This window comes from Hylobates moloch, unplaced genomic scaffold (genome assembly GCF_009828535.3).
Source record: "Hylobates moloch isolate HMO894 unplaced genomic scaffold, HMol_V3 SCAFFOLD_19, whole genome shotgun sequence".
Taxonomy (NCBI): domain Eukaryota; kingdom Metazoa; phylum Chordata; class Mammalia; order Primates; family Hylobatidae; genus Hylobates; species Hylobates moloch.
This window is the reverse complement of record NW_026652294.1, coordinates 76,669,869-76,685,719: the sequence shown is the minus strand read 5'-3', so window position 1 is coordinate 76,685,719 and position 15,851 is coordinate 76,669,869. Positions and strand designations below refer to the sequence as shown.

At 40.4% G+C, this 15,851-nt stretch overlaps 1 protein-coding gene across 9 annotated transcripts in view; it reads left to right on the top strand.

Annotated features, from left to right (window-relative positions):
- Positions 1-15,851, top strand: part of SMARCA2 (SWI/SNF related, matrix associated, actin dependent regulator of chromatin, subfamily a, member 2) — a 182,490-nt gene that overhangs the window by 51,563 nt on the left and 115,076 nt on the right. For all 9 annotated transcript variants that reach the window (XM_032138939.3, XM_058431519.1, XM_032138930.2 and 6 more), the window contains 5 exons: positions 5,713-5,766; positions 8,515-8,645; positions 8,867-8,924; positions 11,518-11,618; positions 12,904-13,051. In XM_032138939.3, coding sequence (XP_031994830.1) covers positions 5,713-5,766; positions 8,515-8,645; positions 8,867-8,924; positions 11,518-11,618; positions 12,904-13,051 — 492 coding nt within the window. The remainder of the gene's footprint in view (positions 1-5,712; positions 5,767-8,514; positions 8,646-8,866; positions 8,925-11,517; positions 11,619-12,903; positions 13,052-15,851) is intronic.

Genomic DNA, 15,851 nt, shown 5'->3' with positions numbered 1-15,851 from the left:
CCATCTCCTACGAAGAGAATTTTCTAATTACATGGCCTCTACTTTACTGGGGTTCCTGGCGATTATGAGGCATCTCTCACAGCACTTTAGGGTACGTTTCTCCTTAAGCTGTGGTTAGGAGCCCATACCAGGAGCACCCCTGCCTATTGCTTAAAAGGTTAGCCATCAGCCAGGTACAGTGGCTCACGCCTGTGATCCCCGCACTTTGGGAGGCCGAGGCGGGCGGATCACGAGGTCAGGAGATCGAGACCATCCTGGCTAACACGTTGAAACCCTGTCTCTACTAAAAAATACAAAAAATTAGCCGGGCATGGTGGTGGGCACCTGTAGTCCCAGTTACTCAGGAGGCTGAGGTAAGAGAATGGTGTGAACCCGGGAGGCAGAGGTTACAGTGAGCCGAGATGGCACCGCTGCACTCCAGCCTGGGCAACAGAGCGAGACTCTGTCTCAAAAAAAAAAAAGTCTAGCCATTTCAGAGGTTCAGTTTCCAGAGCCGTTAACATCAGCCAAAACTAAATATTTAATTCTCCCTTCCACATCTTTCAGTGGGATGTATACCAGCAGAGCTATTCTTGTGTTATTTATTTGTGACATTTTTTGGAAACATATGATGCTAATGGGCACATACTCAGAATCTCTGAGGCAATACTAGGCCAGATATAGTCTTCATTGGAGTGTTCGATTTTCTTTCTAAAAGTTCTTTTATCCTGTCTCTCTCTCTCTCTCTCTGTCTCTCTCTCTCTCTTTCTCCTTACCAACCACTATTATAAGTAAATCTCAGGACTGTGATATTTTGCAGGTTGAACCTTCCTGGCATAATGTATTGGCCAATATAGTGGCAGGAAATGTGTTTTTATCCTGTTTAGATACCAGAATGTCAGAATAGCCTGCCGTTGGCACAATTTTCAGCAAAAAGAGCTTGAAAAGCAAAGCAGTAATATTATTGAGACATTTATTTTAAATACAAGCTACTCTCTGATTTTTCTCAGTTTTTTTTATCTCTTACAGTTTCCCCAAAGATTATATACTTTATTACAGCTTTCCTCTACAAGATTTTCATAGATTAAAGAAAGGTTCTAATGTTATTCTGGACATTTGAGTGTAGGAACTATTATGAGGGTAGGTGAACACAATGCCACAGTGATTAGATTTATTTGATTAGTTCAGTGTCAAAATGGGTGAGACCAGAAGTTTGGAGAAAAGTCCTGTTTAACTGGATTGATCAGTTACTTGAGTCAAAATGTTTGAATTGATTTTCTCTGTAAGAGACAACCCAAGTAATTTACAAATGCCTGTTAATTTCATATCCCTGGGCATTTTTTTAAATTTCCTGGTTACCTATCTTAATGCTCAAAGGTCCCCTTAAATGACAGTGGTTTTTGAAAATAACTCAAGTGGTTTTTGAAAGCTTAGGTTTCCAGCAAAACAGAATGGATCTTTCAGATACCAGCACATTTGAATGTTGTTTCAGTATATTATAATAACACCCACTGGGGGATAAAGTACATTCATTTTATAATATAGATTGTAAAATATTTGATTTAAAACTGTTTCTTTATATAATGAGGCTGTTTATAGCCAGTGTTAAAGTAATCTAAATAAAATGGCCTACTGAAGTCTTCTTTTGAGTTCAGCTTACACGGGATTTTCATATTTAGAGATTTCTTTCCCTCCTCAGCCCTGTTGTTGATTACTTTTTATACCTTCTGCAAGGAAGATGGGTAGCCATGCACATACCTTTGTTTGTGAACATTGCTAAATGGAAGATATGAATTGACATTGGTCTTGGAAATTGGGAACACACAGTGTCTTTAGTTTGAGTAATTTTTAGTTATGAGTAATCTTTAGTTATGAATAATTCCTATCATGTCCCCTTACATGATTAGGTTAATTATACTCCTCCCTTCCTACATAAGCATAATTAGTTCTAAACTCTTTTGCATGTAGGAAGAAGTCAGTACAAAGTTTCTTGTTCAGTGTTTTGTTTTCAATCAATGGAAATAAGTGCAGGCATCGGCCATTAATATTGATAGCATGCGTTTGCAATTACACGATGCAGATAACTACGTATGAAAATTTCTCAGGTGGCAGGAGGCGCTGTAGCAGCTGCTGCATTCACACCAGACATTTCATTAGGTGCTTAGAGACTGTCCGAAGTCAGCTCAAACAGTAGACCAATCACAAACTCTTGGATGTTAATTTTGAACCAAAAAAGGGACAGTTGTGTTTGTTTTGCTCTGTTTTTTTAAGTTTTGAGGCACAGCATGAGGTTGATGTGAGTACATGGGCGCACCAACCAGGACTGTCATCAAACTGAAGGAATCCAAAGAAAGATGGGAGAAGCTGACATCTCTTGTCATAGAGTAGACTGCCACCTGGCCTCTATCTCTTAGAATAACATGGCAGAATTGGGTCCAAGGACAGGGCACGCTTGTGAGGAAGGTCACACAGAGCACCAATTCAATGGCTAATTGTGTGCGTGCTCATAACTATTTTATGAGTTGCAGATGTATTGGCATCTGTTTATGATAATAATAATAGTTTAATGAGCATATGCTAAGTGGAAAGCATTGTTCTTTGTGCTTTCATTCATTCTTTCAATCACCAAATATTTATTTAGCGCCTTTTAAGTGCCTGATGCCGTTGTAGGTGTGGGAATGCATCAGTGAACGAAACAGACAGAAATCCCTGACCTCATAGCCTTATGAAGCAGTTTTCAGGAAATGCTACATCCAGTCTTAATTACAGACATAAAAGAATAGTCCTCGGACTATCGTTGACCCTTGTACAATGTGGAGATTGAGGCTGGCAGCATATATATTACTTGTGACACTGGATTGTACATGTTGAAATAGTGACCCAGTCCTGCAGAAGCCCTAGGAAGTAGGCACTGTTGGTTTCCATTCCTGTTTTATGCAAAAGGGAACTAAGACACAAAGAGAAAATGATTTGCCCAAGATCATACAGCTAAGATCTCTTGCACTTAATTACAGAGAGCTAAGATTGAAACACAGTTTGTCTAATTCCAGAACCAACTGTCTTAAATCTAATATTACTCTGTCTCTCAGATTTGATACCTAATAGAATTTTAAAAAATAGTTTTGGGGATTTTAAGTAATGGAAGGGCCTGACTGTGAGGCAGTTTTTAGATAACAATCTAGCTAGTCTATAGTATATTCATAGGAAAGTATCCTTCAGAATAGTTTTGATTATATTAATATATGATGCTTCAAGCTTTTTAATGTACTATTCATTGAAATGGTGATCCAATTCCACTTGCCAGATATTTGAAATTGGCTTATTCATTGTCTCATTTGATTTTCTTTGTTGGCCAAATTTGTAGCTTATTTCTGATTTGTATAGAAAGAATGATGGAATTAATTGACTTTCCCCCGTTAATTAAAACAGTCCCCTGAGTATAGATTCTGAGAATTCCAAAAATGGAACCTTCAGTGACTGGTAGCAGGGATGGTTTCTTTTTTGAATTCAAGGGTTCTGTTATTGTTCTCTGTGTCACTAGCTTAGATGTAGAGCCTGATGCTCTTTGAAGCTGATCATTTCTTTTGAGCTTATAAATGTTTTTGCTCTGGGGTGACATAAATAGAAATTTAATTTCTTGGAAAATCATAACCAAAGGGAGCATTTTATTTCCTACTGTTTGGTAGAAGCTGCGTTTTTTTTTATGCCTTGTGCTTTGGCATACATACATACATGTATTTTTGGTAAAAATTGCATTGTAAAGGAACTTCAGAAATTTCAAATGTTGATGGAACTGCCTTTCTTCACTATGAATAAAAGGTTGATTTTAAACTTTTAAGTGTTTTCATAAAAGCTATTTTGTCAAAAGACAGTTGAGTTATTTTCATAGAAGGCAAAACATATTATATAATCGATATCTTAAGTTAACAAAGTTGAGTTCATATTGATTCTGTATCATCATTTTTTATTTTTAATTAACTAAAGAGCCCAAGGGAGGAAAGCTCATTGCATCTTGGCAAAGGAAATGACTAAAGTTCTTTTTTTTTTCTCATCATATCATACAGAAATAGTATAGCTTTCCAGCAGTAACTTTAAAATGTGATTCCGTAGAGGTGATTTTAAAGATTTCACTTGTCAGAGAGGTTATCGTAAGTGGAAAAAATTTTAGATTATTTTGCGTATATTACAGATGAGACTTTCTTGGATATATAGAAGATATGAAATAATCTTTTTTTTTTTTTTTTTTTTTTGAGATGGAGTCTCGCTCTGTCACCCAGGCTGGAGTGCACTGGCACCATTTCGGCTCACTGCAAGCTCCGCCTCCTGGGTTCATGCCATTCTCCTGCCTCAGCCTCCCGAGTAGCTGGGACTACAGGTGCCCACGACCACACCTGGCTAATTTTTTGTATTTTTAGTAGAGACGGGGTTTCACCGTGTTAGCCAGGGGGGTCTCGATCTCCTGACCTTGTGATCTGCCCACCTCAGCCTCCCAAAGTGCTAGGATTACATGCCTAAGCCACCACACCCGGCCGATATGACATAATCTTAACTTTTCATTTAGGTTGTTTTTGAGGCATGTAGAAATTAATGGACTAAGATATTGGGATGTGTAAGAAATGGTAGATAGGCTGGGAGGCCGAGGCAGGTGGATCACGAGGTCAGGAGATTGAGACCATCCTGGCTAACACAGTGAAACGCCATCTCCACTAAAAAATACAAAAAAATTAGCCAGGCATGGTGGCAGTTGCCTGTAGTCCCAGCTACTTGGGAGGCTGAGGCAGGAGAATGGCATGAATCCGGGAGGCAGAGCTTGCAGTGAGCCGAGATCGGGCCACTGCACTTCAGCCTGGGCGACAGAGCAAGACTCCATCTCAAAAAAAAAAAAAGAAATGGTAGATAACAGAATTCTTCATGAGACAACAATATCTGCATAAAATTTTCCCATTTACACATGGTAGAAATACTATATATTATAAAAGAAATTTAGGTGGAATTAAAAACATCCAGGGAACTCATAAAGTTTTATATTACGTTTTTATGCCCATGGAGTGGTTCATAGCTTATTCTTTTTTTTGAGGATGCAATTTTATTTTTATTATTTCAACTTTTATTTTAGATTCAGGGGATACATGTGCAAGTTTATTGCCTGGGTATATTGCATGATGCTGAGGTTTGTGTTACAATTGATCCTGTCACCCAGGTGAAGATCATCGTACCCAATAATTAGTTTTTCAACTCTTGCCCCACTCCCTCCTTCCCCCCTCTAGTAGTCCCCAGTGTCTATTGTTGCCATCAGAGCTTGTTCTTGATGAACAGTTTTAGAATGTTGTTCTTCATTGCTGAAGAAAACTTGCTTAGGGGATAGGAAAGTTGAGCTAATTATGTCAGGATATATCTTCCCACTCCCAAACACGAGAAGAACATTTCAAGTTCTGACCACTGTCTTGATACTGCCCTGTCTTAAGCTCTTTGGGTCCCTGAAGACACAATCTACAAATCTCTAGTGTGCTGGCCTCAGATCACATCTGGCTTTAAGTGACTCTCTACAAGTTGCTAATAAAATACATGTTTTGTCTCAGCAAAGAGAAATGAACATAAAAAGCATTAACACTTAAGCTGTGTTAGATAATAATGGGGTAACAATGAAATTCTATTACATACCAGAGAGTTACCAGGAAGTCCTGTACCCCATCGTCTTGGTTACATATAACATTCGACATTGTTGTTTTGCAGAAGGCTGAAGAGAATGCAGAGGGTGGCGAGTCTGCCCTGGGACCGGATGGAGAGGTAAGGGATTGTCATCCTTTCCACTGTGTTCTGCTGAGCGGAGTCCGTGCCATACCTGGCAGCACCATTCTTCATGCATACTATTTTATTCTTACTGTGCTATTTATTTTAAGTAAAAATAGTAATACATTATCATAGTAGAAAATTAGAATAATACAAAAGGGATACAGTGAAAAATAATCTACTTACATGTCAGAGTATCAATCAACTGATATTAAATGTCTTGCATACTATTTCAGAATTTTCTGTGCACATATAATCATATATTTACAAATATATAGGACGTGTAAGAATCTTAAATGATTCTATAATTATATTGCCCAGTAAATGATACAGAAGCATAAAATATGACCCAGTTTTTCTAGTTTATTATTAATTTGAAATTATAAAAATACATAAACTAAAGAAGTCACATGTTTGGTTAACTTATTTTTGGCATTTTTAATAGGCTTGCCATATAGCTTCTATGTGTATGTTCATCAGCCTAGTCCTAAAATTCATTTCCTAGTAGTTCCAGTATTCTCCTGAATTATGAGGATACCATTTATTTGTTGGATTTTTTTTCTGAAGAATTTAAGGTTCCCTGCCAGCGATTCACAGTGAGGAGGCACACTCCCAGAGCAGGATGGGAAGGGAGTTTGTTTCAAATTATCTTCATTTTGTCTCATAAATTCTGATAAACCTACTTGGAGGATCGGAGTGGGTGGGAGGTTGCCACTTCCCATTCTGGTATCACTCTGCACACAGTGGTATTGTGAACTCACACAGCGGAGATGCAGAAAAAAAAGATTGAACCACTATTCTATGCAGAAACCTCTTGAACAATAAATGTTGCGTAACCACTATAATCTATCACAGGGAAAGAAAAGATCAGGATAAATGTCTGATGTGTAAGAAACTCCATGGGCTGTTACGGGATAAGAATAGTATATATTAGAGCACTTAGAAACAGCTCTAATTTGCAAAAGCCCAGCCTTACCTAAGTATGCCTCCCATTGGTCTATAATTAACAAGCACACAGGGAGAGATTTAACATGTTAGCGTAATAGTGTTCTGATATCTTATTATCTGTTGGGAAAATTAGCTACTGATCTTGTGCTTGTGACATACATCTTTTTTTTCTTTTAATCTTAACACATGTGTCCTGTTTGCTAAGGCTTGCGGCGTGGACATCTTGCTTTGTTTTGAAATAATGTTCTTATTATGTTCTTCTGTTCTCATTCAGCGCTTTTGCCAAGGTTCTAATTCCATCTACAGTGATTTCCAGTTTTCTTAGAGGCATGACATTAGCACGAAAACAAGCTATATTATAATGGTTCATGATAACAGAATATGATTTTTCCAAGGGAAATGATAGCAAATTGTAGATTTCCTTCTTTATCTCTTGAGTATATAGATGACCTTTTACATTAATGAGGAAGAAGTGTCATGTTGGCGTGCAAAGTAATGATCAAAACCATTGCTTTAGCACACACAAAAGGAAAAAACGACAATCTGGAGTAAGCCTTTTCTCTTTTTAAGGATATTTTTGTGGATAATCGCTAATGTATTGTTTCTTATGCTGACAGTGCTTTGTTGAGGGTGTAAGGGGAAAGAACAATTGGGTATGTGTTTTTCATTTTGTTTTGTTTTTTGGTCATTTCCTATAAGATGTAGAAGATAAACTATAGCATACTGTAGGTTATCCTATCATTTCTGCTTAATTCCAATAGAAAGGAATCTAGGAAAAATTTTGGAATTCATGAATTGTCTAAAAATTCAATTTTATTACTTTTCGGGAGATAGATAACTTGAACCACTCACAAATCAAGCATTTCCAAACAAACATTTTACTTAGGGATCTGCTCCTAGAAGTACAGGTCACCCTGTAATCAGAAGCAGTCATTCGTTACTGATTATATTCAAGTGTGATTCTTGTGTTCCTTGGATATACTAGTCTAGTAATGAACTTTAGCTTAATCTTGGTCAATTTGCCAGATTTCAGAGAAGCAGAGCTTTTTTCTTTATCACACTCAAAGATACCAAGAGTTGGGTTAGACACCTGGGGGGTTAGTTTTGGAAAAAGGACACCGGTTCTGCAGAGACCAAACCAGCCACTCATGAGATGACATAGGTTGTAATACCTTTTGTGTTTTTCATTCTCTCTGAAACCATGACTTTGCAATAGTTGTTATCTGGGAAGTATTAGTTGAGGAATCGGGGGTTGTTAGTTACAAATGACCAAAATCAACTCTGCCTGATTTAAATAAAAAGGGAATATATTGATAGGATACTGGGCAACTCATCAGATCTCCAGGGTTTCTGCAGAACCTGACTCAGGGCTATCCCCAATATTATGCTCTACAACTGGTCCAGTGAGTACAGGCTGTGGTTGGGAGCAGGCAGAAGCTTGACAGAGCCATTACCGCTTTCCTGGCATTGTTGCCACTGTGGTCTGCCCTGCACCAGTGCACCTGTTGGTTTCCACACCCTTGCACTTCTAGCTCTTAACTCACAACCTTGGTGATGTATCTGGTTGCTGGAGCTGAGGTTTGTGCCTGTATCTTAGCTGCCAGGGAGGCAGCATTTTCAGTTTCTTTAGTGGGACGTAGCCTGTCACCTCCCACCAAAACTCATTAGGTAGTGAAATTTCCAAAAACAGAATAAGGTTTCAGATGCTGGGCAGCAAAAAATGCTGAGAAACATCCAGTACAGAACTGGGAGAAGGTCTTAACATCAAGCCGTGACCTGATTTTCCCTCCTTTGTAGCCCATAGATGAGAGCAGCCAGATGAGTGACCTCCCTGTCAAAGTGACTCACACAGAAACCGGCAAGGTTCTGTTCGGACCAGAAGCACCCAAAGCAAGTCAGCTGGACGCCTGGCTGGAAATGAATCCTGGGTAAGGCATGAAAGCAGCATTCATGGTGTTTTAGCTTTTTAGATTTTGGTAATCTTGTACAATCTGGAAACTAAAACTACACAGCCTTTGCTTAGATGGTTGAAGTTGTTATTTGGATTTGTCTTTTACACATAGCATGTGCTATTAAGTCATGTGTGTCTTTATTGTTTTATAATTTAAAAAACTAAGCCCCCCTCCTCTTCCTCACTCTTTTTCCTTAGTTATGAAGTTGCCCCTAGATCCGACAGTGAAGAGAGTGATTCTGATTATGAGGAAGAGGTATGTATGTATCTCTGTTTGGGGTTTATTGGTTTGAAAGTTGTCAGAGGAAGAAACTTCTTCCTGAATGTAAGCCCGGGCCTTGTGTCGTTCTGTCATTTCTTCCTCCAGGATTGGCCTTTGGGTGCCAGCTGGGGCTAAGGATTTACAGATGCTTCGATGGTATATGCCTAGTGGTACAGTGAGCTCTTGGGAGGCCCTGACTAATAGGGAAACTTGGCACATTCTAAATTCACTTGAAACCAAGAAAAGAGAAGCTGGCATTAACCTGGAGATGGTGAAGGGGTCTTTTAGGGGAGAATTGGAGATGGATTACCTTGGGAAAGGCCACACCATACCTCTAACTGGTTCACATTGAGAATTAACTGCCAAAAAGTTCTGAAGTCCTTCAGACCTTAGAGTCTATTTGCAATTCTGAGTCTGGAAACTTGGACGAAAAGGGCAACATGGGATTAGTTTAATGAGTTTATTGATCCTCTTGATTTCTCTCCAAATGTGATTCTTGTTTGAATTCCTTAGATATATTTGTTACCCAAAGAGAAGCGCTCAGTCTCTTGGAAGGAATACTTAGTATAACTAGAACCTAAAATAGGAATCTTGGGTATTTTTAATAGAAATTGAGAAATAATACAATATTTGTTAAATCAACTACAAAATGTTTAATTTAATCATTACAAATAGAAGGATTAAAAGAAGATTTGCTCTCCTTTATTAGAGCATTGTTAATATATAGTCATTAGATCTGATATTTTTGAGAGTGCCATAGTATAGTGCCGAGGACCAGGTAAAGCATCCTTACCCATAATAGCTTACCAGGATCTCAAGACTATGGCTATTTTCCTTCTGTCTGTGGACCTGTGTTTTCCAAATTAGTCTACCATGAGCACTTAATGCTTTTGTAAAGAGGAAGAATAATAAAGGTTATATTACAAAAAAGCATAATCATTAAAAAGCAAACATGGTTGGGCATGGTGACTCATGCCTATAATCCCAGCATTTTGGGAAGCTGAGGCAGGAGAATTGCTTGAGTCCAGGAGTTTGAGACCAATCTGGGCAACATGGTGAAACCCTATTTCTACAAAAAATGCAAAAATCCGCGGGGCATGGTGACCCATGCCCACAGTTCCAGCTACTTGGGAGGCTGAGGTAGGAGGATGGCTTGAGCCCTGGGCAGAGGCTGCAGTGAGCTGAGGTCGTGCCACTGCACTTCAGCCTGGGTGACAGAGCAAGATCCTGTTTTTTTTTTTTTTTTTAAAAAAAAAACCAAAAACAAATACTTTTTGGGGGATGCTATTTTTTTCCCCCAGCTACTCTATCTCGAAGATATTTAAAGGTGTCTTGTTGACTTGGATGAATGGGCTTATAAGTAACCTACTGGAAGAACCTTCTCTTTGAGTAAGAGAGAGCCAGAGAGGGCAGAGATGAGATAAAGTAGGCCGCCTAGCCAGCAGGTGCCAACCTGAGCATGACAAGCACAGACAGCCCTTGTCCCTGGACCCATCGCATGGGTCTGCTGCGGGTGAGCCTGAGTGACGTGTGGAGATTCATGTCCCCTCTCAGCGTTTTATTTCCTGGCCTGGAAAATGAATGAGTTGTGCCAAGGCCTTAGCTGACTCCCTGCTTCTAAATGATCTGCTATCATAAGGTTTGATTTTTCTCCTTGATAGCTTGTCCATTCATACTTTGTCATTTAAGAGTTACGGAAAAGCATGGTTCTCTTTAAACCTGCTTTTCAAGGAAATTCTACTGGATTGTCTGGAAAGATTTAGCCTTCTGCACCAGGTTAGTAGTGGACAGAACGGACACTTCCTTAGTGATGCTTTCAAATGGGTCAGCTGGATGTAGTACTCAGTTGAGAAGAGAGAGGTGTTGAATCCTTTGCCAAGTTCTTGAGAGTTTTTAATCTCAGTACTCTGCAATGTGTGATGTGAATCAGCCACAGAAAGCAGTGTGCTCACAAGATCCAGGTCCTCTATAGTGGACATATATGGGGCCATCCAAGTCCCATGGGCATTATCAGACATAGTGGATTTTTTTTGTTTTGTGTTTTGTTTTGTTTTGTTTTGAGACAGAGTTTGGCTCTTGTTGCCCAGGCTGGAGTGCAGTGGTGTGATCTTGGCTCACTGCAACCTCCTGCCTCAGCCCCTGGAGTAGCTGGGATTACAGGCATGAGCCACTGCACCCAGCCATCAGAGAGAGTGTTTTTATGAGAAGGAGGATCCTAAGATCTCTACAATCTGGCTTTGGAGAGAGTGCTACTGAGTGGGAGCAGATATGCTCTACAGGACTCTGATAACCAAATAATGATAGATATTTATGTTTCTGGCATGATGTTTACATACTCATTCTTGGGAGCAAGGGTTCTAGGGGATCCTCAGAGAGTTCCCTTCATTATCTCATTGGTGATTTCAATAGCAGTGGAATGGGGGTATTGCCTTATTTAAGTAGATGTCACATTTACCTCCTCCCTGAATTTTATGATCTAACTTCATTTGTGAAGTTGAATACTAGTTCATGTCTTTTCAGAAAATGTCAATCATAGAGATTTCCTTGTTAAAATATATTTTCCTCCCTATCTTTGTTCCTTCTCCAGGATGAGGAAGAAGAGTCCAGTAGGCAGGAAACCGAAGAGAAAATACTCCTGGATCCAAATAGTGAAGAAGTTTCTGAGAAGGATGCTAAGCAGATCATTGAGTGTGTATTGAGTTTTTCCCTTGGAAATGCATTGTGTGAGGATGATGTTTAATGAATTTTCTTTTAGGAAATTTTGTTTAAGGAAGGCAACTAACTTCACGCCTACACTCTGCTTGAAACTGTGCTCTTAGCGGTCACCACTGAGTTCTGGCTTCCCAGGTCTCGGGGTTTCATGTTGATTCTCCGTCCCTCCCTCCCTTCCTTCCTTCCCTTTCTTCCTCACTTCCTTACCCTTCTCTCTCCTTAATCCCTGCCTCCAGCTCAGGCTCACTCCTGAGCCTCATACCTGTGGTCTGCACCTCAATCCCAGATTGAGCTAATGAAACTTAGCTCCCTAACTGGTGGCTTCGCTGCCTTTCATGCCTCCCTTAATGACATCAGCAGTCTCCCTGAAACCCAAGTGACAGACACCATTCCTGTCTTACTCCTGCTGCCATAGCCAAGTTGGCCACCAACTCTCGCCCAGTCCCTGAACCCTCTCCAACCCTCCGAGTGCCCTGGTTCTGTGTCTCATCCATTCCTGTGGACCGTCTACATCAAGGGTTTGCACATTTCTTTACTTGTATAGCTGTACTGTTAAAAGAAAACTGTTGTGAAACAATATAAAAGATGAGGTATTTTAAAAACCAGAAATAGACATCCTCATATTTCTCCCTTTTATTCCGTGGTTGTGTGCCCCACTTTAGGGACCTTCCTCTTAACAATCTGCCCTGATCCTTCACTGAAGGTGTTAAGAATCCCTCTCAGTGGTTCCTCATTACCTATAGAATAACAGACTGGCTCATGAACAAGGCACAGAAGATAGAAGCCTACCTTTCCTCCTTCCTACCCCTTTAATGTTGGGTTGCCCTCTCCCCCTGCCCTCCCAGCTTTAGCCAGTGTTCTGTGAATAGGACTTATCTTTGTATTTAACAGTCTAGGACAGCTTCATCGGCGAAGTATTCATCTGCAGGTGTAGGGTTCAGGCTCCTATCTGTCTCTTGGGTCAAGGGGACTTGCATTTGAATCCTGGTTTCACTACCTTATATGTGATCCAAACAAATGAAGTAACCTCTCTAAGCCTCAGGTTCTCCACCTGCATAAAATGGGGATGATCATCCTAATGCCTTTTGTGCTTGCTTTTTGAGAGGATTACAGATAGTGTATATTAACTGCATGGCAGGTAGTGGTTGATAAAACACGCTTATTGCAGCTATTTTCGGTTCTCAGATCATTTTTTGAGTGAAGTAACACAACACGTGCACGCACATGTCTGTGTGTGATTCTCCACTTTTTCGTTTCCCAGGACAGCTAAGCAAGACGTGGATGATGAATACAGCATGCAGTACAGTGCCAGGGGCTCCCAGTCCTACTACACCGTGGCTCATGCCATCTCGGAGAGGGTGGAGAAACAGTCTGCCCTCCTCATTAACGGGACCCTAAAGCATTACCAGGTAATTGGCATGGTTTGAGTTTCCTTGGCAAGTCGTAACCATTTACCTAATCTTGATCAAAGTATGTCATGCACATGTTGACTAAGGGCTTTTGATGACGTTTTAGGCCACATCACTTATAATACTGAGATTCCTTTCATTGTGCCTGTAATTCTTCTTTTAGAGTACTCCATGTTACCATCTTTACTAGGGCATGCCATACCCATTTTCTGTTTTATGCTTTTGGGATGTATTTTAAGTGATCTCTGCAAAATGGGAAACCCAGCCACATTCTATTAAACTGGAGAACATCCACGCCTCATCTTGAAGTATTTCTTTAAAATTTTTAGGTGTGGCTGTGGTTTTATGCCATGGATTCAACCCACCTAGGAGTAGCTGTCTACTACATTTATGCTTTTTCTTAAGATATGATAGGCCAGGCATGGTGGCTCACTCTTGTAATCCTATCATTTTGGGAGGCTGAGGTGGGTGGATCACTTGAGGTCAGGAGCTTGAGACCAGCCTGGCCAACATGGTGAAACCCTCTCTCTACTAAAAATACAAAAATTAGCTGGGTGTGGTGGTGCATGCCCGTAATCCCGGCTACTCTGGAGGCTGAGGCAGGAGAATCGCTTGAGTTTGGGAGGTGGAGGTTGCAGTGAGCCAAGATCATAGCACCGCACTCTAGCCTGGGTGACAAAGTGAAACTCCATCTACAAAAAAAAAAAAAAAGATACAATAAAATTGTGAGCATCTGTGGTTTGATTAAAAATTAGGCCAATGTTTTATTTGACCTGTCTGGATTGAGGCTAATTCCTGTGTTCTACCTTCTACCACTTAGTAATGTTTCCCAAATTGTGTTCCGTGAGACATTTGTTCTATGAATTGTTCCTTAAAAATTAAAAAAAGGAGGCCAGGTGCAGTAGCTCACGCCTGTAATCCCAGCACTTTGGGAGGCCGATGCGGGCAGATCACAAGGTCAGGAGATTGAGACCATCCTTGCTAACACAGTGAAACCCTGTCTCTACTAAAAACACAAAAAAATTAGCTGGGTGTGGTGGTGGGCACCTGTAGTCCCAGCTCCTCGGGAAGCTGAGGTGGGAGAATGGCGTGAACCCAGGAGGTGGAGCTTGCAGTGAGCCGAGATAGTCCCACTGTACTCCAGCCTGGGCAACAGAGTGAGACTCTGTATAAAAATAAAACTAGATAAATAAAAAAAGAGGTTTGTGGCCAAATACTGTAACTAAGATTACCATATAAATTACTATTTCCAACTTGAATACTTGTGAACGTGAGTCGAGGGCCTTATTATTGATAATAGGCATAACCCTGGACAGTCCCTCGACAATGACCAGATACGGTCACTCTGGCAGTGACCCCTCTTGTTAATTCACATGCCCGTCAGCACACTTAGGACTCTGGAAATCAACATGTAACCATAATGCACATCAGCATCCTGCAGTAAAATCACTTCTTTAACATTGTTTAACTTCGTATTTCCCAAACTTCTTTGACTACCAAACCCTATTTTTATATCACCAATTGACATCCTGTAAGACTAGCATCTTCTAGAATACACTTCAGGAAGTGTACTTGTTGGCATCGGGTCCTCTCCACTCTTAGCACTTGGTACTGTGTCTGCTGCCCTTGCATAGGAGTGCAGAATACAACGACTACCAGTGCAGTACTGCCTTGATTTGTGCTAAAGCACTAGCAGTTTTTACCTACCATTGCTTTTGCATCGTCAGTGCAGATGTCAACACAGTAAGAATGACAAGTAATGCCTTGGTATTGTTGTGCAAATCATTTTGACCTTGTGGATCTCCTTCTGAGGTCTTGGGGGCCCCCTGAGAACCCCTGGAGCACATTCTGAGGACCACTGCTCTGGCTTTAGTAAGGTCATGTTTTCTCCAAAGACCATGTCATAGTCGTGAGATCCAAAGCAGGTTTCATCTTCTTTGGCCTCCCTGACACAGATGTTAACTCACAGCATGCTCTAATAAACTTCTGTATATCTGTATATGGGAGAGCCATCTTTTGAATTATTTGTAAATAACTTTTAATGCCACATGGGTTTTCTTCTGTCATCCGACACCCTTCTAAGCGCTCTTCGTCACTCTCTTTTCAAACCTAGCTCCTTCTACTTCCATATGTGAGTTTTATGCCTCTGTGTTGCTGAGCTGCTGTAGATTCCCTGAACATGCCTTGCAGTGTCTCTCTGGGTTTATGCCTCATGAAGTGCCTTCTTCCTGGAATCTTGACTAGCCATATCTGCCTGATGAGATCTCACAAACCAGTTTAAGTTGTGGCTCAAAGCCTTCCCTGATCATTTCTCATAAACCAGTTCAAGTTGTGGCTCAAAGCCTTCCCTGATCATTCTCTCCATGAGTAAGCTTTCTGTCTTCTTGCTTCTTGACAGGTTTTTGTGTCATTAATACTTACTTAACCTTGACATGGCTGAGGTCTTTCTGCTACTCCGAGAGAGCCACATAAGCTTGGTTCAATATCTAATCCTCCCCCTGGCCAATTCTGCCAGTTTCCAGCCTGAGAAAATCCAAATTACTTCCCACAATTTTTGTGAATTTCTCATCTCCTCTGCTGCTAGTTTCTGCTTCTGTTTTGTATTGAATTAGCACAAATGCAAAATTTAGCCCCTTTACCAATTTTCACTAAAAAAAAAAAAAAAAAAGAAAAACAAAATTCATCCTACAGAGTATCCCAAAAGTTTCTTGTATTTAGTTGACTTTTCTAAAGGTCTAGTGGTTTCAGGGTCACATTGCAGGCTGACAGCTTCTCCTGTCTACCACTCTTTGTTTTATAA